At 43.5% G+C, this 23,173-nt stretch overlaps 1 protein-coding gene across 2 annotated transcripts in view; it reads left to right on the forward strand.

Moving 5' to 3' along the window:
- Positions 1-23,173, forward strand: part of gucy1a2 (guanylate cyclase 1, soluble, alpha 2) — a 306,665-nt gene that overhangs the window by 59,678 nt on the left and 223,814 nt on the right. For both annotated transcript variants that reach the window (XM_068033743.1, XM_068033742.1), the window contains exon 3: positions 22,697-22,815. In XM_068033743.1, coding sequence (XP_067889844.1) covers positions 22,697-22,815 — 119 coding nt within the window. The remainder of the gene's footprint in view (positions 1-22,696; positions 22,816-23,173) is intronic.

Genomic DNA, 23,173 nt, shown 5'->3' on the forward strand with positions numbered 1-23,173 from the left:
CTGCTCACGCATTCCACTGCATGCCTTGTCTGCCCTCTGTCTTAAAAGAAGATGGAGCCAGGGAGGAAAACAATGGAATAGCTTCACCATGACCACTTACCATCGCAAATCTGAGCAAGTTATTGATATGCTTACAACACTGCACCCAGGTTCTGCGCGTCACCCCATGCTTTTAGACCTCCTCTGCTACCTCCATCCAGTCCGCCTTGGTCAGATGGGAGGGTCTTCTGACTCCATCTGCAAGAGGACCTCCCACCTTTCCCTGACGGCTTGGAGGAAAACCTGCAGGGAGGCATCGCTGAACATTGGGGCGGGACGCTACCTGCTGCCTGACATTTTCTTTGATCTTGCTGCAGTGAAAAAAAATAAGGGTTGCTGCTGGGTTTGAAAAATTAAGGAAGGAAAGAGCAGTTGCAAATAAGTAAAAGATTTAATTTTGGTAACTCTAAAGACACTTACATAACATAAAGGCTGCTGCTCCTTGAGGCTTGAAACACAGAATGCTTTATATCTGTGGCGCTCATGGTGCTTGAGCCATTGACGGCGGGTTCAACCGTCCCTGCTGCATGATCGCACATGTCTCCCATGCCCATCGCCACACAGTTCATTTACATACAGAATTTCATGGGATATGAGAAAAATGGCAGAAGCGGAAATTACGCCAACTTCCAGTCCCACCATTGGGATTGCTGTGGGACTCATAAAATCCTGGTCATGATGTGGGATTCAGAGATACTGAGGACCAGGGGCAATTGTATAATTTTGAAAGGGCTAACTTCAAAGATGTGAGACATCAGTTTAAGCAAATTGACTGGTGGGATTTATTCAACAGCACTTTCATAGAGGACAAGTGGAACACATTTAAATAAATATTCCTGTGCAGGATAAGTACATACCACAGAATAGGAAGCAGAGCAACATAAGTCGGCCATTTAGCCCCTCAAGCCTATTTCACCATTCAATGAGATCATGGCTGATCTGCAACCTAACTCTCATATACTACTTTTGTCCCATATCCTGTAATACCTTTGATTAACACAAATCTATCAATCTCCAATTTAAAATTAGCAATTGATGTAGCACCAATTTCCATTTGTGGAAGAGAGTTCCAAACTTCTTCCACCCTTTGTGTGTAGAAATCTTTTCTAATTTCACTCCTGAAAGGTCTGGCTCTAATTTTTAGACTATGTTCCCAGTCCCAGACTTCCCACCCAATGGAAATAGTTTTTCACTATCTGCTTCTCTGTTCTTCTTAATATCTTAAAGTTCGATCGAATCATTTCTTAACCTTAAAAATTCAAGGGAATACAATCCTAGTTTGTGTAATCTCTCCTTGTAACATAACCCTGGGAGATACAAGATTCTGAAGGGGCTGTTTCCGTTGGTCGGGGAATCTAAATCATGCGGGCACAGTCTCAGGATAAAGGGCCAATCATTTAGGCTGCGATGAGGAGAAATTACTTTACTCAAAGGGTTATGAATCTTTGGAATTCTTTACCCCAGAGGGTTGTGGATGCTCCGTTGTTAAATATATTTAAGGATGGGATAGACAGTTTTTGGTCTCTCAGGGAATCAAGGGATATGGTGAACGGGCGGGAAAGTGGAGTTGAAGCCTAAGATCAGCCATGATCGTTTTGAATGGTGGAGCAGGCTTGATAGGCCATATGGTCTACTCCTGCTGCTAGTTCTTGTGAGTCCAGGTATAATCTGGTAAATCTATGTTGCTCTCCCCTCAAGGCCAATATATCCTTCAGAAATGTGACGGCAAAAGCAAAATACTGAAGATGCTGGAAATCTGCAATAAAAACAAAACATATGAAAGTACTCAGCAGGTTTGGCAGCATCTGTGCAGAGAGAAACAGAATTAATAGGCAGAATTTTCCCAGGTTGTTGGAGGCAGATTTGGGGGAAGTGGGGTGGGAAATTCCCAGAAATTGACGTTGGGTCGGGATCCCGTCTTCTGGCTTTCTCCAGGACAGCTTCAAAGTTGAATGAGGAAGCCCCTTGGATTTGTTGGGTAAGTAATTAAGAAGTTGTTGAGGTTGTTAAGAAGCCAATTATGAGCTGCTTTAGCTCTGAATCCTGGACTCCCAGTCACAGAACCTGATCCCTGACTTGTCAACTCACCAAGGTGAGTGCACAGTGGGAAGAGCTTCTTCAGTGAAACTGACAAGCTGGGAGGACTTTGATCAGTTACACTGAAGAGCTCCAGCAATGGCCATTAAGAGACTACTATCTCAGAGCGTGTTCTCACTGCTTGACAGGGGACTTGCAAAATTCATGAGCACTTCACTCACTTTCAGCTTCACTTCCCTGCTGCCAGTCTTCACCATGGCATGGGAGCAGCTTATGCAGCTCCACTTTCCACCTCTGCTGAGAGTCAAGAGTGGAGGCCACACCACAGCCAACAGCACCCGCTGCCTTCTCAGCTGCAGGCTTCTCCACAGATGTGCTGTGCAGGAGAATGCTGGACAAGTCAGAATCTGGGGCTTGTTACTTGAAGTGCTATGCTACTCACCTGTCATGTCCTCCTCGGTGCACTATCTCCAGGTTGGAGGGAGCACACTCCTGCTGTTGATTTTCTTGGCCACCTATCCATGCCTGCTTGGTTGGAGAGGTGGTCTTCCCATTCTTGGTGGAGCTCACCTCACTGCAGTCCCTCAGATCTCACAGCAGAACTTCTAGGTAAGAGTGAAAGACCTGGGAGCAGCCTTTCCAGGTCTCCTCCCCATTCCTGTGTTTGCTGCAGCCTGAAAATTCCAAGTGCTGGTGAGCTTTTCTTATACATGCATTGGTCCCTTTAATTAGTAACAGAAATAGAATGGACACGTCATTCTGCCGCCTTCCCTAATTAGTTGGGGAGCCTGGTTGACAATTGATTTTCTCTGGTAAAGACTAAATCTGGGTAAACCATTCAGAGTGTTGGGTTTCAGACTTGGGGACTAAGGTGTCAAGATTCTGCCCAGCATTTCAGGTCAATGACCTTTCATCAGAACAGGACAAACAACAGAGCTATAGGAAAAAGTCCTGAGATACAATATAAATAGTCATTGGAAAGGCACTGATTAGTCAAAGACAGTCGGCAAGGGAAGGTCATCTTTGGCTAACTTGATTGAACTTTTTGAGGCGGTAACAAGGAGTGAGGGTAATGCATTTGATGTAGTCTGCTTGGATTTTAGCAAGGCTTTTGACAAGGTCCCATATGGCAGAATAGTCAGAAAATTAAAAGCTCATGGGATACAAGGAAAACTGGCAAGTTGGATCCAAAATTGGCTCAGTGGCAGGAAGCAAAGGGCAATGGTTGAGGGGTGTTATTGTGACTGGAAGTCTGTTTCCTGTGGGGTTCCGCAGGGCTCAGTACTAGGTCCCTTGATGTTTGTGGTATATTTTATTTTATTTATTTTTATTTAGAGATACAGCACTGAAACAGGCCCTTCGGCCCACCGAGTCTGTGCTGACCAAGAACCACCCATTTATACTAACCCTACAGTAATCCCATATTCCCTACCACCTACCTACACTAGGGGCAATTTACAACAGCCAATTTACCTATCACCTGCAAGTCTTTGGCTGTGGGAGGAAACCGGAGCACCCGGCAAAAACTCACACGGTCACAGGGAGAACTTGCAAACTCTGCACAGGCAGTACCCACAATCGAACCCGGGTCCCTGGAGCTGTGAGGCTGCAGTGCTAACCACTGCGCCATTGTGCTGTTCTAATCAATGCTGCATATATCAATGATTTAGACAGATTAAGAAGTTTGCTGATTCGAATGGCCTACTCCTGCTCCTATTTCTTATGTTCTTACGTGAAAATTGGCTGTGTGATTGATATTGAAGAAGAAAACAGTAACTGCAGGAAGATATCAATGGATGGTCAGGTGGGCAGAAAATGGCAAATGGAATTAAATCAAAGAGCGTGAGGTAATGCATTTGAGAAGAGCAAATGTCAAGGTAATACACAATAAATGGTAGGATACTGAAAAGTGTAGAGGAACAGAGGGACCTGGGACTTTGTGTCTATAGATCCCTAAAGGTAGCAGTATAGATAGATAAGGTGGTTAAGAATGCGTGCAGGATATTTTCCTTCATTGGCTCAAGCCTAGAATATTAAAGCAGGGAGGTTATGCCAGAATGGTTTAGAACACTAGTTAGATCACAGCTGGAGTACTGCATACAGTTCTAGCCATCACATTACAGGAAGGATGTGATTGCAGTAGAGAGGGTACAGACGAGATTTATGAGGATGTTGCCAGGAATGGAGAATTTTAGTTAGGAGCAAATTATGAATAGAAAGAGTGGGTTGTTTTCTTTGGAACAGAGGAGGCTGAGGGGAAGATTTAATTTGAGGTGTGTAGTGTTATGAGATAGATACCTTGAGTGGATAGGAAGAATCTATTTCCGTTAGCAGAGTGGTCAATAACCGAGAGCATAGATTTAAAATAATTGGGAGAGGGATTAGAGGGGAGTTGAAGAGTATTTATTTTCGCCCAGAGGGTGGTGGGATCTGGAACTCATTGCCTGAAAGGATAGTAGAGGCTGAAACCCTCAATGCTTTTAAAGAAGACCTGGATGTGCACTTTTTAAAAAATTCATTTATGGGATGTGGGTGTTGCTGGCTAAGCCAGCATTTATTGCCCATCCCTAATTGCCCTTGAGAAGGTGGTGGTGAGCTGCCTTCATGAACCGCTGCAGTCCATTTGGGGTAGGTACACCCACAGTGCTGTTAGGAAGGGAGTTCCAGGATTTTGACCCAGCGACAGTGAAGGAACGGCGATATAGTTCCAAGTCAGGATGGTGTGTGACTTGGAGGGGAACTTGCAGGTGGTGGCATTCCCATGTATTTGCTGCCCTTTTCCTTCGAGCTGGTAGAGGTCGTGGGTTTGGAAGGTGCTGTCTAAGGAGCCTTGGTGCATTGCTGCAGTGCATCTTGTAGATGGTACAGACTGCTGCCACTGTGCGTCGGTGGTGGAGGGAGTGAATGTTTGTAGATGGGGTGCCAATCAAGCGGGCTGCTTTGTCCTGGATGGTGTCGAGCTTCTTGAGTGTTGTTGGAGCTGCACCCATCCAGGCAAGTGGAGAGAATTCCATCAGACTCCTGACTTGTGCCTCGTGGATGGTGGACAGGCACTGGGGAGACAGGAGGTGAGTTACTCGCCTCAGGATTCCTAGCCTCTGACCTGCTCTTGTAGCCACGGTATTTGTATGGCTACTCCAGTTCAGTTTCTGGTCAATGGTAGCCCCTAGGATGCTGATAGTGGGGGATTCAGCAATAGTAATGCCGTTGAATGTCAAGGGGAGATGGTTAGATTCTCTCTTGTTGGAGATGGTCATTGCCTGGCACTTGTGTGGTGCGAATGTTACTTGCCACTTATCAGCCCAAGCCTGGATATTGTCCAGGTCTTGCTGCATTTCTACACGGACTGCTTCAGTATCTGAGGAGTCACGAATGGTGCTGAACATTGTGCAATCATCCGCGAACATCCCCACTTCTGACCTTATGATTGAAGGAAGGTCATTGATGAAGCAGCTGAAGATGGTTGGGCCTAGGACACTACCCTGAGGAACTCCTGCAGCAATGTCCTGGAGCTCAGATGATTGACCTCCAACAACCACAACCATCTTTCTTTGCGCTAGTTATGACTCCAACCAGCGGAGGGTTTTCCCCCTGATTCCCATTGACCTCAATTTTGCTAGGGCTCCTTGATGCCATACTCGGTCAAATGCTGCCTTGATGTCACGGGCAGTCACTTTCGCCTCACCTCTTGAGTTCAGCTCTGTTGTCCATGTTTGAACCAAGGCTGTAATGAGGTCAGGAGCTGAGTGGCCCTGGCGGAACCCAAACTTAGCGTCACTGAGCAGTTTATTACGAAGCAAGTGCCGCTTGATGGCACTGTTGATGACACCTTCCAACACTTTACTGATGATTGAGAGTAGGACGGTAATTGGCTGGGTTGGACTTGTCCTGCTTTTTGTGTACAGGACATACCTGGGCCAATTTTCCACATTGCAGGGTAGATGCCAGTGTTGTAGCTGTACTGGAACAGCTTGGCTAGGGGCGCGGCAAGTTCTGGAGCACAGGTCTTCAGTACTATTGCCGGAATATTGTCAGGGCCCATAGCTTTTGTAGTATCCAGTGCCTTCAGTCGTTTCTTGATATCACGCGGAGTGAATCGAATTGTCTGAAGTCTGGCATCTGTGATGCTGGGGACTTCAGGAGGAGGCCGAGATGGATCATCAACTCGGCACTTCTGGCTGAAGATTGTTGCAAATGCTTCAGCCTTATCTTTCGCACTGATGTGCTCGGCTCCCCCATCATTGAGGATGGGGATATTTGTGGAGCCACCTCCTCCAGTTAGTTGTTTAATTGTCCACCACCATTCACTGCTGGATATGGCAGGACTGCAGAGCTTAGATCTGATCCGTTGGTTATGGGATCGCTTAGCTCTGTCTATCACATGCTGCTTACGCAGTTTGGCATGCAACTAGTCCTGGGTTGTAGCTTCACCAGGTTGACACCTCATTTTGAGGTATGCCTGGTGCTGCTCCTGGCATGCCCTCCTGCACTCTTCATTGAACCAGGGTTGGTCTCCTGGCTTGATGGTGATGGTAGAGTGGGAGATATGCCGGCCACGAGGTTACAGATTGTGGTTGAGTACACTTCTGCTGCTGCTGATGGCCCACAGCACCTCATGGATGCCCAGTTTTGCATTGCTAGATCTGTTCAAAATCTATCCCATTTAGCACGGTGATAGTGCCACACAACACGATGGACGGTATCCTCAATGTGAAGGCGGTACTTCGTCTCCACAAGTTCTGTGTGGTGGTCACTCCTACCAATACTGTCATGGACAGAAGCATCTGCGGCAAGCAGATTGGTGAGGACGAGGTCAAGTATGTTTTTCCCTCGTGTTGGTTCCCCCACTACCTGCCGCAGACCAAGTCTAGCAGTTATGACCTTTAGGACTCGGCCAGCTTGGTCAGTAGTGGTGCTACCGAGCCACTCTCGGTGATGGACATTGAAGTCCCCCACCCAGAGTACATTTTGTACCCTTGCCACCCTCAGTGTTTCCTCCAAGTAGTGTTCAACATGGAGTACTGAGTCATCAGCTGAGGGAGGGCGGTAGGTGGTAATCAGTAGGAGGTTACCTTGCCCATGTTTGGCTTGATGCCATGAGACTTCATGGGGTCCGGAGTCGATATTGAGGACTCCCAGGGCAACTCCCTCCCTACTGTATACCACTGTGCCAGCACCTCTGGTGGGTCTGTCCTGCCGGTGGGAAGGACATACCCTGGGATGGTGATGGCAGTGTCTGGGACATTGTCTGTAAGGTATGATTCCATGAGTATGACTATGTCAGGCTGTTGCTTGACTAGTCTGTGGGACAGCTCTCCCAACTTTGGCACAAGCCCCCAGATGTTAGTAAGGAGGACTTTGCAGGGTCGACAGGGCTGGGTTTGCCTTTGTCGTTTCCGGTGCCTAGGTCGTTGCCGGGTGGTCCGTCCGGTTTCATTCCCTTTTATTGACTTCATGGCGGTTAGGTACAACTGAGTGGCTTGCTAGGCCATTTCAGAGGGCATGTAAGAGTTAACTGCATTGGAGTCACATGTAGGCCAGACCAGGTAAGGACAGCAGATTTCCTTCCCTAAAGGACATTAGTGAACCAGATGGGTTTTTACAACAATCGACAATGGTTTCATGACCATCATTAGACTAGCTTTTAATTCCAGATTTATTAATTAATTCAAATTCCACCTTCAGCTGTGGTGGGATTCGAACCCATGTCCCCAGAGAAATACCCTGGGTCTCTGGGTTACTCGTCCAGTGATAATACCACTATGCCACCGCCGACCCTTGAGGTGTCGTTACCTACAGGGCTACGGACCGAGAGCTGGAAGGTGGGATTAGGCTGCATAACCTTATTTTAGGCTGACACAGACACAATGTGCTGAATGGCCTCCTTCTTTGCTGTAAATATTTCTATGTTTCTATTAGCCTTTTTAAAAATTATTTTCTGTACCTGTTTTATGACATTTTAATGATCTTTGTACCTGGACCCCAAGTCTCTTTGGATCTCCACTGTTTCTAGCTTTTCTGCATTTAGAAATGATCCTGTTCTACATTTTTAGGTCCAAAGTGGATGACTTCACATTTGCCTACATTGAAACTCACTTGACACAGTTTGACCCATTTACTTAATTTCTTAATATCTTTCTTTTTGATGAGGTAACGGAGAGAGTTGGTGAGGGTAATGCGGTTGATATGGTGTACATTGACTTCAAAAGGTGTATGATAAAGTGTCACATACCAAGCTTGTCAGAAAAGTTTAAGTCCATGGAATAAAAGGGACAGTAACAGCATGGATACAAAGTTGGCTGAGTGACTGGAAACAGAGAGTAGTGTTGAACATCTGTTTTTCGGACTGGAGGGTGGTATATAGTGGGGTTCATCGAGAAATCGGTACTAGGACTGCTGCTTTTCTTGATCTGCATTAATGACCTAGACTTGGATGTGCAGGGCACAATTTCAAAATTTGCAGATGACACAAAACTTGGAAGTATTATGAACTGTGAGGAGGACAGAGATAGACGTCAAGAGGACAAAGACAGGCTGGTGAAATTTGCGGACACATGGCCAATGAAACTTATTTCGGAGAATTGTGAAGTGATACATTTGGTAGGAAGAATGAGGAGAGGCAATATAAAATAAAAGATAAAATTCTATAGAAGGTGTAGGAACAGGGAAACCTGGGGATATATGTGCATAAATCATTGAAGGTGGCAGGACAGGTTGAGAAAGCAGTTAATAAGACTTACAGGATCCCCGGCCTTATAAATAGAGGCATAATGTACAAAAGTAAGGCAGTTATGGTGAACCTTTATAAAACACTGGTTTGGCCTCAACTAGAATATTGTGTCCAATTCAGGGCACCACACTTTAGGATGGATGTGAAGACATTAGAGAGGGTGCAGGAAAGATTTACAAGAATGGTTCCAGGGATGAGGGACTTAAGTTAGATAGATTAGAGAAGTTAGGGCTGTTTTCCTCAGAGAAGCGAAGGTTGAGAGAAGATTTGATAGATGTGTTCAAAATTGTGAGCTGTCTAGGCAAAGTAGATAGGGAGATACTGTTTCCATTGGCAGAAGGGTTGAGAACCAGAGGACTCTGATTTAAGGTGAATGGTGAAAGAACCAAAGGCGCCATGAGAAAAAGCTTTTTCTGCAGCGAGTGGTTATGATCTGGGGGGAATGTGGGAGGCAAATTCAATCATGACTTTCAAAAGGGCATTGGATAATTATCTGAAGAGAAAAGATTTGCAGGGCTACCGGGAACCAACTGGGGAGTGGGATCAGCTGAGTTGCTTTTGCAGAGAGCTGGTCTGGGCACGATGGGCCGAATGGCCTCCTTCTGAGCTGTAACCATTCTATGATTCATTCTATGATTTGTAATTTTATGCTTCCATCTACATCATTTACAATGCTGCCTATCTCTGTGTCATTGGCAAATTTGGATATGTGGCTTTCTATCTCATCATCAAAGTCGTTGATAGATATGTTGAATGGTTGAGGTCCCAACACAGATCCTTGTGAGACACCACTAGTCACATACTGCCAGTTAGAGTACTACCCATTATCCCTACTCTCTGTCTCCTGCTGCTCAGCCAATTTTCTAACTAGGTCAATAATTTACCTTTAATTCCATAAGCTTCAACTCTAGCCAACAATCTCTTATGAGGGACTTTATCAAACGCCTTCTGGAAATGCATATAAATAACATCTGTAAACATTCCCCTGTCTACTACTTTAGTCACCTCTTCAAAAAATTCAATCACATTTGTCAGGCGTGACCTACCCTTCATAAATCCATGCCTTAGACTAATTAAGGGCCTTAAATAGATGATGAAAAAAACAGAAGCAAAATAAGGAGGAAGAACAACCTTATAAATCCTGAAGATAGGTTTAGGGCCTCGAATGGAATGAAGATAGGAATTTTCGGAAACATTTAAAAATAGTGGTCTGAATGACTGCTTCCTCCAAATATTAATATAAAATGCATGAGCAATATGCCCTCCCTGAGGAGTGATAGCCTAATTAGGATAGAAATAAGACGTTCCTAGAAAAACTAAGAGGGCTCAAAAAAACAACTGCTCAGATAAAAATGGTATTTAACACGGGGTAATAATACAAACAAAGGCGGAAGAGTTGTGAAGCATTGACAGTGATTATGAGCAAAGTTCCTACTAAGCTGCATAGCCGAACAGCAGCCTGACAAGTACCGTGCAGGGATAAGTAATGCGTGTGCAAAAATTTTAAAGGGACCACACACTTAAAAAAAAAAAGAGTAATGCACATCAACTAAATTTTAAAGGGAACAGTAATTATGAAAGAGTCGATGAATATGGGGGAAAGTACTAGAAGACTGAAAACACGCTAATATGGTGCACATTTTCAGAAAAAGGATAAAGCAGGATCAAATAACTACAAACCCATTAGTCCTGTTGACTGTTGTTCAATTGAATTCTCTGTAAAATAAAGGCATTGATTATCAGGGACAAACTCTTGGATTATCTTTACAATAATAACCTAGTAAAGAGTAGTCAACATGGATTTCCCCTCTGTCATAGGGTGAACTATACCTTCTAAAAAGCATTCAGCAAAGTTCCACATTAGTTAAACTCAATGCTGTGGGCACTCAGGGTGAATCTTGGACATGGATAACTAATAGGTAGAAGGGTAGAAAACAGTGTGCACCTGTTAAAGGAGTTATGTCAAGGTGCATGGAAGTGTATGGTAGGGTGCCCAGGATTCTATATTGGAATCACATGTTTCTCATTTGTACCAAAACCTGAATTCAGAAGCACATTTTTCAGGAAAACCCTCCACCTGCCAAGACTGAGGCACACATTATTTCGCCACATGAACAAAAACTTCAAATTGTAAGCCCTCACTGGAAGGACATTTGCATAGTACCAGACGATGTTGAAACAATGGGGACCCAGCAGTTGCTTCTCCAATACACTGAAGTGGTCAGACCAGTTTTAGTCACATGACTATGGCTGTTGCAGAGAATTTGAACTTCCAAAAAAGGATTTTGAAGAGACTGTTCCAAAGAAGGAGCTTGTCACATGACTAGCCTGCTGGGCAACCTGGGAGTTTTTTTCTCTTCTTTTCTGTCCCTATCTGCATGTTTATATTGCATATGCATGCTAGTGTGGGCGCATCGTACATCCATAGGTGTAAATCATATTAGATTTTAAGTTTAAGGTTTAATAAATTTCATCTTTCATCTTTAAACCCAAGAAAGCCTGTTTGTGCTTATTTCTTTGCCTTATAATTGGTAAGTTGTGAACAAGGATTCACAAAGGGGGAGCTCAAAACACAGCGTGTTTAAAATTAAACCCTGTTACAATAAGACCAGGTAAAGACAGCAAAAGACCCCTGGACACCTTTCTCACCTGGTCATAACAGATTGGTTAAATAGACAGATAATACCAATTGGTGGCGGTGTGGCCCTAATGACTAAGTTATACCTTTGTTCTCTCCTCCTACTTCTCTGTACTTCTCAACCTTAGAGCACCTCACTCTGTTTTACCCATCTCAACTCCCCGTTAAAATTCTCATTGTCTGCTGGCACCCAAGGTCTGACTGATTGTCTCATCAAGATATCCTCTCTCCTTTCCTCCCTCAGTTTATGCACTTAAGTGACTCCTCATCCTTAATTCAGTCTCCATCTCAACTTATTGTGCTCACTTATTTTTCTGTTCTCATGTTCTCCTTTTAAACCTCTCCTTCCATGTAAACTCTCCTGTCCATGTTCTTGGCCATCCTCTCAATCTCACTATTTCATATAGCCTCTCTACTCCAATGGTCATGATCACTGACATGACTATCTTCATTTCCATGTATCCCTCACCACCACATCTCCCTGCCCCTTCCAATCCAACTTCCTTCTAGGACTGCCCAGAAAAAAATTGTTTTTTGAGTTGCTTATAACAACTTTTGGAACTGTAGAAACATTTTAAACATTTTTGATATGCCTCTGAGACATCTTAAGACTTTTTCTATGTTAAAGGCAAAATATAAATTTAAGTTGTTGTTGAAAATGAGTAAACTGTATGAATGGTATGACATCTAATGAAGAAATTGAAATAAATCTAGTGGTCTTGGGAGTCAGTGTATAATCCTTACTGTTAAAAGTGTAAGTTATAGTTTTAGTGATACAGCACTGAAACAGGCCCTTCGGCCCACCGAGTCTGTGCTGACCATCAACCACCCATTTATACTAATCCTACACTAATTCCATATTCCTACCACATCCCCACCTCCTACCTATACTAGGGGCAATATATAATGGCCAATTAACCTATCAACCAGCAAGTCTTTGGCATGTGGGAGAAAACCAGAGCACCTGGAGGAAACCCAACGAGACACAGGGAGAACTTGCAAACTCCACACAGGCAGTACCCAGAATTGAACCCGGGTCGCTGGAGCTGTGAGGCTACGGTGCTAACCACTGCACCACTGTGCCACCTGTCTTATATGGAAAGACTGATGGCAGTTAGACTTTTCAGCTTTGAAAGAAGGTAATCAAGAGCTGATCTTAATAGAAATAAATGAAAAAATGAACAATGTGAGAAAAGTAAGTTGGAATATTACTTCAAACTATATTTCAAGAGTAGGACAAGGGGATGCAGGTTCAAATAAAAGGTAAAGTTAGGACTGATATTTGGAAGTTCAGCGAGACGCATATATGCAGTGGACTTCTAAGTGCAGTCATCAAGGTGATGACCATAAAATCATAGGAACATAAGAAATGACAGCACGGGAAAAATTCATTTTGCGGTCCACCAGAGTTAAGAAACAGAGTAAAGCACTTACTACCTTATATTCCTATATTGATTTTTCATTAATCCCCTTCTTAGAATTATTGATGTCAGCAGTACTGATTGCCTCCTAGGGTTGCCTCCCTCTTGGATTGTTCTGGTGTCACTAGGAATTAAAGATTAATCACAGAAACAACAGCAAGTGATCTGGATTGAAAAATCATAGGGGCATTAAAAAAGACTGTGCTTCTTTCATTTGCTTTGAATATTTTTGTTATTCGATATCAATATTTTGGATATGGGAAAAAGTCTGACTGACTGAATTATTCGGTTGGATAACAGAGTTTGCTTTCCAATTGGTGTGGGAAGGCAGTGTGCTATATGAATGGATGTGGTGGGAGGATAGGGGCGGTAGGTCAAGTGTGAAACCTCCCTGAACATGTCCAACCTATCACCTCCCTGGGATTTCCAGTCTTTATGCTCATCATCCTCTGTGTAAAGTAGTTATATAGAGGTATATAGTAGGGGCAGCAAAGTGGCACAGTGGTTAGTACCGCAGCCTCACGGCTTCAGCGACCCAGGTTCAGTTCTGGGTACTGCCTGTGCAGAGTTTGCAAATTCTTCCTATGATCATGTGGGTTTCCACCAGGTGCTCCAATTTCCTCCCACAGCCAAAGACTTGCAGGTTGATAGATAAATTGGCCATTGTAAATTGCCCCTAGTGTAGGTAGGTGGTAGGAGAATGTTGGGGATGTGGTAGGGAATATGGGATTAATGTAGGATTGGTATAACTGGGTGGTTGTTGCTCAGCACAGATTCAGTGTGCTAAAGGGCCTGTTTCAGTGCTGTATCTCTCCATGACTCTATATGTGATCTGCCCATTCATCACTCACTTCCCTCTTCTGAGCTGCATCCTATGATCTCTCATTTTTTTTCTCAGGACCATAGTGTACAGTTTCGCAAGGCTCAACATTATGATATTCTTAAGGATCTTGAATATCTAAATGAGATCCTTTTTCATTCATTCTTCTGTAATTGTGGGGAGCATAGGATGCTTTCAATGGATGAACTAACATGAAGCAAATTGTCTTCCTCATCTGAAATTATCGTGTATTTCCTTTTATTCCCACTTCCTCTCCATACCTCTGGGAACTCCTATTAATACAATCAGCTGCGTACTGAAGTCTCAGTTCGAACACAGCAGCCTCAATATTTACCTGCATTTGGGAAGAGAGCGTGTGATGGGCAGGGTGGCTTTTCAGTTGGGAAACGTGGAAGTTTGGGTTTCCCACACATCCTGCTGAACTTAATGGTAGGTTTCTCAACCAACAGCCAGCTGGAGTTGGGGGGGGGGTGAGGGGCGAGGTGCGGGGTGGGGATAGGAAGTGGCCGGCGATTGACCTATTTGTGGGGGTCTGATCGTGTGGAGGTAAGTTTGTTGGGCGTGAGGAAAACATTCCTGCTCTTCCTGGCCCACAAGCAGTGCAACAAAGGCCCTTACCTCCTGGATCCAGCCTTTCTCCCTTCCGTTTACTTGCCAATTTCCCCAGGTCTCCATGCATTAAAAATAAATATTCAGTCAAAATTGAGTCCTTAAAAGATTTCAGCATATGATTTGTCTCTTGAGAGCGGGTTTTTTGAAACTGAAGGTAGGTGGGTTCGGGTCGGATTTGAGAATTTAAAATGTTTTACCTTCCTATCCGCCCCAACCGACTGGTCCTTGGGTTGAAGTGATTTCCAGGAGCTCCGATGTTAATGAAGTGGGAATAAGGTGGGTGGGGACCAAAGTGAGCGACAAACACTCCCTGACAACAACAGTGCGAGGCCCAGGCCATTTTAACTCTCTGGCTTCATCTGTATGGTTGGTCAGCTGCCCGCCAAAACCTGTGGGAAATGGCAGTTGACTAGAGTGAAATGTTGGGCAGCAGGAGGCCATCACATGGGACCAAAGTAATGGACCCCAGCACTCAGGTAGGTCATGGAGATGGGGATTCAGGAGCACCTCATGATCCAGAATAAGGGGAGCTTGGGGCAGGGGAGGCCTAAACTTTCCTTGTGGGGCTTAGAGCTCCCCACAAAAAATGTTTTAAAAAAACATACATCATAGGGCCTTTTTTGACCCTGACTCTCCTTCCCACTAGTATCAGTTGGCAGGAAAGTCACAATGGCTTCCTGCTCTGGCTGCAGGTTAAAATGCAGAAGAGCAGGCAGAAATTGAAAACTTTGGGAATGGGAAAGGGAAAGGGATAGCAGGGAGTATCTCTCCAATCCCATTTTTACTACCCGTTCGCCCAATTTCCACAATGCAACATTAAATTCTCCTGTAGTATATGTTTTGCTTTATATGTTAACATTTCTTAGATGCTAGCATTTATAATTATCAAGAAGGGTCACTGACCCAAAACGTTAACTCTGCTTCTCTTTCCACAGATGCTGCCAGACCTGCTGAGTGATTCCAGCATTTCTTGTTTTTGTTTATAATTATCAAGTCTTGCTATGTTTGAGATTGCTTCTATTTCTTTTGTAAAATATGTTTTCAGGATCTTTAGTTGAATTATGGACACTGATCCATCTGGAATCTTGAAGGGATGCTGAACTTTGTGTTTTTTAAAAGAGGTCACCAGAAGGTTCCTGGATTTGGCTTGTAAGCAAGTCTTGCTGGAAGGCACCTGTGAGTGGGTAATCACCCAGCAGGGGTTGTTTTTGACTTGGGGAGATGTTTACGAATAAGTGGCAGGTCAAGATTTATAGAGGTCAGGAGGCTTGACTTCTGGACTGCTTTTAGTTTCACTTTGAATTGTGACAAAAAGACAGTTGTTTTTTGCCTGCCAAAGAAGACCCAGCCCTCTCTCTCTTGAAAATAAATCCTGCATTTCTAGTGTGTCAGATTCCTATTTCCTTCTGTATTTGAAGAAACCCTGCATATTTGCAGAAACCCTGCATATCGAATGTGTGGGAACTGAAAACCCTTGTTGCTGCATCTCTGCTGTAAGACCTATCTGAAGCCTCTGTAGCTGCATTTCTTTGAAGCCAACCCAAGCTGATCTTCAACATTGCCTGGAAAGAACTGTTCTCGGAAGATCCCTTTTACAGCCGTCTATGCGCATTTGGAATGCCAAACCAAAACAAAGGATATCTTTCCATACCTTCTTAAGTACACCTAAGTGCTTTTTTTCTTCTGTTTTCTTTGTAATAGTGCTATAAAAAAAATCCCTTTTATTTTTCTGGTTAACCGATGTATGTATGCATGTGTGTGTGAAGGGCTAAGATAAATAAGGGGCTTTAATATTTCAGTTTGTGTGTGTGTATGTTTTACTTCATTATTGGTTAAGACTTGTTTTATAATAAACTGATAAATTGAATTCCATTTTAAGTTTGAGAGCGACATGCTCGAGTCCAAAACAAGAATCTTAAACATAAGTATGAGGGGAGATCGGTTTCCTCCCACAAGCCTAAAGACTTGCAGGTTGATAGGTAAATTGGCCATTATAAATTGTCACTAGTATAGGTAGGTGGTAGGGAAATATAGGGACAGGTGGGGATGTTTGGTAGGAATATGGGATTAGTGTAGGATTAGTATAAATGGGTGGTTGATGTTCGGCACAGACTCGGTGGGCTGAAGGGCCTGTTTCAGTGCTGTATCTCTAATCTAATCTAATCTAATCTAATCTGGCTAAGGTTGATTGAGTCAATAGACTAAAAAGTATGACAGTAAATAAATAGTGGGAAACATTTAAAGAAACAAATGTTCAGCAAAAATACATTCCATGAAAAAACTAAAATTTGGTGAGCAAGATGTGGCTTACTAGGGAAGTTAAGGGTCATATTAGATTAGAACAAGGGCTCATAATGTTGCGAAGAATAGTAGTAAGCCTGAGGATTGGGAAAGTTTTAGAAACCAGCAAAGGGCAACCAAAAAGTTGATAAAAAGGGAAAAAGTAGAATGGTGAATAATAAATAAACAGATGCTAAGAGCTTTTACAAGTACATAAAAAAGGAGGGGAGTAGCTAAAGGAAGGATTGGTCCCTTAAAGGCAGAAACAGGAGAAATTATTTTGGAGAATGGGGAAATGGCAGAGACTTTGAACAAATATTTGTATCTGTGTTCACAGAAGACACAAATTACATATCAGAAATAGAGGGTAACCAAGGGGCTAATAAGAGCGAGGAACTTAAGGTAATTAATATTAGCAGAGAAAAACTTTTGTAGAACTTTAAGGGACTAAAAGCTGACAAATCCCAGGACCTGATGGCTTACATCCGAAGGTTCTAATAGAGGTAGCTGCAGAGATAGTGGATGTACTGGATATGATTTTCTAGAATGGCCCCAGCAGATTAGAAGTTAGCAAATGGAATACTGCTATCCAAGAAAGGAGAGACAGAGTGACAGGGAACTACAGGCCAGTTAGCTTGACATCAATCATCAGGGAAATGCTGGAATCTATTATTCAGGAAGTCTTAATGCACTCAGAAAACCATAGTATGATCAGACAGTCAATTCAGTTTAACAAAAGGGAAATAGTGTTTGACAAATTTAATAGAGTTTTTTGAGGATATAACTGGTAGGGTAGATAAAGGGGAATCAGTGGATGTGAGACACTTAGATTTCCAAAAAAGCATTCGATGAGGTGCCACACAAAGGATTAATATGCAAAATAAGGGCTCATGGAGTTCGGGATAATATATTAGCATGCATGGAGGATTGGTTAATGGACAGGAAGCAGAGAGTAAGGAAATTGGGGCATTTTCAAGTTAGAAGGCTGTAACTAGTGGAGTGTGGCAAGGTTCGGTGCTGGGGCCTCAGCTAATAATGACTTAGACAAAGAGACCGAGAGAATACTATCCAAGTTTGCTGACAATACAAAGCTAGATGGGAATGTAAGCTGTGAGGAGGACACAAAGGGGCTGCAAAGAGATATAGGCAGGTTATGTGAGTGGGAAACATGGTAGTCGATGGAATATACGAACATACGAATTAGGAGCAGGAGTAGGCCACTTGGCCCCTCGAGCTTGCTCTGCCATTCAATAAGATCATGGCTAAACCAATTACTCCACAGTCCCACCTACCCCCAATAACCTTTCACTCTCTTGCTTATCAAGAAACTATCTACATCTGCCTTAAAAATATTCAAAGACTCTGCTTTCACCACCTTTTGAGGAGGAGAGTTCCAAAGACTCACGACCCTCTGTGAGAAAAAGATTTCTCCTCATCTCTGTCTTAAATGGGCAACCCCTTATTTTTAACAGTGATCCCTAGTTCTAGATTCTCCCACAAGAGGAAACATCCTTCCCACATCCGCCCTGTCAAGACCCCTCAGGATCTTATATATTTCAATCAAGCCTCCTCTTACTCTTCTAAACTCTAGCGATACAAGCCTAGCCTGTCCAACTTTTCCTCATAAGACAACCCGCCCATTCCAGGTATTAGTCTAGTAAACCTTTTCTGAAGTGCTTCCAACGCATTTACATCCTTCCTTAAATAAGGAGACCAATACTGTACACAATACTCGCCAATGTCCTGTATAACTGAAGCATAACGCCCCACAAATGATAACATTCTATTAGCTTTCCTAATTTTCTATTTACTAATTACCTGCATACTAACCTTATGTGATTCATGCACCAGGACACCCAGATCCCTCTGCATCTCAGAGCTCTGCAATCTCACGCCATTTAGATAATATGTTTCTTTTTCATTCTTGCTGCCAGAATGAACAATTTCACATTTTCCCACATTATACTTCATTTGCCAGATCTTTGCCCACTCACTTAACCTATCTATATCCCTTTCTAGCATCCTTATGTCCTCTTCACAACCTACTTTCCTACCTAACTTTGTGTCATCAGCAAATTTAGCAACCATACCTTCGGTCCCTTCATCCAAGTCATTTATATAATTGTAAAAAGTTGAAGCCCCAGCCTATACTGTGGGCATGTGTGAGGTTATTCAGTTTGATAGTAAAAGGCCTGAAACTTTTATATGTTGATGTTCAGACAGACTTGGGTGTACTTCTAAAAAGGAACACAGAAAGTTAGCATGTAGGTACAGTAAGCAATTAGATAGACAAAGTGGCATTTTGGCCTTTATTGCAAGGGGATTGGAGTACAAGAATTAGGAAGACTTGCTACAACTGTATAGAGCTTTGGTGAGACCACACTTGGAGTACTGTGCACAGTTTGTTCTCCATAACTAAGGAAGGATATATTTGTCTTGGAGGTGGTGCAGCGAAGATTCACTAGATTGGTTCCTGGGATGAGAGGATAATTCTATGTCGAGAAGAAATGAAATACTATTTAGTTACAAATCAGTGAGAAAAAAAAATATTCGGAAGCCAAATTATATATTGACATGTTCTATCTAACATTTTAATTGCATGCACACAACTGGTTTCTTCACATCCACAAACTTTGAAGTTATGTAGTGTATACCAAGTCCAAGTCATTAATATATATCAGAAAGACCCGTGGCCTTAATATCAATCCCTGCAGAACACCACTGTGCACTTACCTCCAGTCTGAAAAACAGCGTTTGCCACTACTGTCTGCTTTCTGTCCCTTAGCTAATTTGTATCCTTGCAGCCGCTGTTCCTTTAATCCCATGGGCTTCAGTTTTGCTAACAAGTCTATTGTGCGGTACTTTTTGGGTGACCACTTTGCGGAACACCTCTGCTCAGTCTGAAAGCATGACCCCAAGCTTCCAGTCGCTTGTCATTTCAATACCCCCCCTGCTCTCATGCCAACATTTCTGTCTTTGGCTTGCTCCAGTGTTCCAGTGAACATCAACGCAAGCTCGAGGAACAGCACCTGATCTTTCAATTAGGCACTCTACAGCCTTGTGGACTGAACATTGAGTTCAATAACTTTAGAGCATGACTGGCCTTTTTAAAAATATTTTAAGATTTTTTATTTTACTTTATTTTTTAACCAGGTGCCTGTTTGTCATGTAGGCACAGCTGCTCACTATTCCGCTATTAACACTCTTTCTGGACTAATGCTTTGTCTTTCACCACAATCATTAAGACTCTTTGCCTTTGTCCCAGGACAGCTTTGTTATTTAATCTCTCCTGCCCTCTGCCCCATCACACACCTCCCCTTTTGTTCTCTTCCCCACTATCCGCCCCCTCTCCCCCCATCCCCTTCATTTGCTTAAAACCTAATTCTTTTCTAACCTTTGCCAGTTCTGATGAAAGATCACAGACTTGAAACTTTAACTCTGCTTCTCTCCACAGATGCTGCCTGACCTGCTGAGTATTTCTAGCACTTTCTGTTTTTTGTTGGTAACTGTTGTTAGCTGCCTATTTTTGACTCCTAGCCTGGGAATTATCTTGGAACTCCTGACCTGCTACTGTAACTTGACTGGAAGTGTGGTGGAAATCCTGGCCATGGTCCTTTGATGTTCCCACTTAATGGTTTTAACTTCTTTCTGCCACTTGCTGGTTGTTAAATCCCATCTCTGTTTAGTTGTGATTTGTTGCTGTTTGATTTTAATTCCATATCCATAAATCAGGTGTAATGCTGAAACAGGTAAGATGCAAAAATTGTGGCAGATAAAATGTATGCTAGATGTCAAGATGCTGAAGTTCTGATGGCCACACTTTTGCGACCAAGGTGAAGTAGATTGGAATTTAAGTGCTTCCAAGGCCCAAACGCTGATCCCTTCCTAACTGTTGAGGATCGTAGCACCTGCAGGCGTCTCGAGTGTTTCAATAGTGCCTGCTCCAAACCACCCTGAAAGAGAAAGTGGTTCAAGGCCTGAGGCTTTTCCAGGGCCTGAAGAAATATGGAGTCTTCTGCAGGGACCTTAGAAAGATAACCAAAGTCTGAGCTAATGATAGATTTCAGCTGCCAAGTGATCCACTGAGATCTTATTAGGGTGTACTGGATGGAGTTTCCAGGGTAGCCATGGTCCCTGGCACATTATGGTAGGTATGTACAGAATGCATTTGTGAAGGTATAGAGTGCATCATGTGCCCATCCTCTCAACTGGACACCCCAGGCTAGATAGAAGAAGAAAAAAGGATAAATATACCAAATATAATTGAGAGTTGGAACTTGCACAAATACCTCTGCCGAATAAAGTTTAAAAAGCAAAATGCTCTAGCTTAGGGATAATTCCAGGCTCTCAGTTTGGAAACCATGCTTTACGAGGGAATGAGTTTGAATTAGGGCTTTATCAATGCAGCCCTAATTCTCCAATCTGTGCTCCCTATGGGCGGAATTTTGTCCCCTTTTAAAAAAAAATTGAGAGGCGGGACCATTTCTGGATCCCGACCCTGCACTTGCTGTCAGGGCTCCCGCCTGGGAAATCTTCCTGGAGGTGGCTAATTAAGAGGCTGGCGCTGGGTCTGCCATCCAATTAAGGATGGTGAGCGGGTTCCTCAGGCTGCAGGCCCAATCAGAGGGCCTGCAGCCTTGGAAGGATTGCAGCCCCACCGGTAGAGGTGGGTGCTGCCGCTGCAAAATGGGGACCATTAGGGTGTGTCCATCTTGTGCCCTCTGAAGAGGGTTAGAATTTTTAAAAAGTAAACTCTGGCCACAGCTGCCAGGCCACCCCTGTGGAGGAGAAACCCCTCCACAGGATAGTCTCCAGCTGCAGCTGTGGCCTGCTGATCAATTCTACTCCAGTGGTGGAGGGAGGTTGATTGGAACAAGAGGTCTTGCCAGGTCCCCTGGTCAGCCTCCAGCAAGCCACCCCCAGGCACCTGACTGGCTTGGCCCTCAATGGGGGGTCCGATCCGCCACTGGGAAGATCCAGTGGCATCCACAGTCAGCCCACCAATGGGCAGTTAATTATTCAAATTGTCTACCTGTCACTGCTGGATTGTTAGCCTCTGCTGGCAATAACCTGCCATCGGGAAGATCACATGGAGGCAGGAACGCATGGGGGTCGCTGACCCAACGCTAACATATCTGAATTTCCTCCTGGTCCTGCCTTACCCACCCCCACAGGACTGGGAAGATTCCTATGAGTATGGCTTGGAGTGCGAATATGGCATCGCTGAGTTAACTGTTTTATTTTAAGTTGAGTATTGTTTCCTGAAAATCTCATAAACATTGTGTGATGTCTTTATGTTGAAGTAAATAAAATCCGACTAAAAAAATTAACTGGAATTATTCAGTAAAATGAGGCAATGGGGCTGCAAATACCATCATGGTGCAGCGCTGTGAGGAGTGCTGCTTCTTTGACACTCCATGCACCAATGCGACATTGAGTTAACTGTGTATGTGAATGTAAGGCTACGAATTTCTGTATTTTAATGGAACTCCTGGCCTTCATTGCATGATCTGCTGGGAGCGCCATGAGGGCTGCTGGCTGACTGTGAAGTGGCATTTTGTCTCCATTGAAGAATAGATTAGAGGTGCAAGGCAAGGGTGGCCCTTTATAGAGAGGGGTATTTAGTTATCTGGAATGCTACTCAGGATGCTCCCGTTGCATTGCCACACAAATATTTTCTGATGCCTCAGTGAACCCTGTGCTGATTTGTGTGCATTGTGTGCAGGTTCATAGCACCTGCAGGCATCTCGAGTGTTTCAATAGTGCCTGCTCCAGTACTCCAGTCACTGGCCACTGCATTGGTGCATGCTCCACATGTCAGGTGTGAAGTCAGCCTCACCTTTGCAGTTGATAGTATGAGGAACTGGCACCTTATGCATTTCAGCATTAGTAGCCTCCATAAGAAACATAACATAAGATCAAGTGTGGAAAACCCAGATACCCAAATTAGCCTTTAACCTCTGGCAATGTACAATAGTGTAGGTCAATCTTGTGAAACTTAGGGTAATCTGCTGTATATATTTGGTTCTGACTTTGTCCATGAATATGAGTGTGTGTATATGGTGTGTTAAAAGCTATAAACTCATATTTTGTTTCAGTTGCAGAGAATTAAAAAGAGATCTACGAATGTCCAACAGATGCCCCTATGCAGATCACTCTGTCAGTGAGGAGCTGGAAGATGTCTCAGGAATATTGCAATGCTCAGCAAATGTTCTCGGTAGAGATGTTTTTTACACTATATGTCATTTAAAGGGACTGTTTTAGCTTACAAAAGAATCCTGTAAGTCAGAAACTGCATGGGTGCCATTTTGGTTCCATTCAACATGGTAACTAAAGTTGTTTGATTTCTAGTAGTAACTATTCTGATTCAATAATTTCATATATGACTTGCAGGTTGGTAGGTAAATTGGCCATTATAAATTGTCACTAGTATAGGTAGGTGGTAGGGAAATATATAGGGACAGGTGGGGATGTCTGGTAGGAATGTGGGATTAGTGTAGGATTAGTATAAATGGGTGGTTGATGTTCGGCACAGACTCGGTGGGCCGAAGGGCCTGTTTCAGTGCTGTATCTCT

The sequence above is a fragment of the Heterodontus francisci genome, chromosome 6 (assembly GCF_036365525.1).
Source record: "Heterodontus francisci isolate sHetFra1 chromosome 6, sHetFra1.hap1, whole genome shotgun sequence".
NCBI lineage: Eukaryota > Metazoa > Chordata > Chondrichthyes > Heterodontiformes > Heterodontidae > Heterodontus > Heterodontus francisci.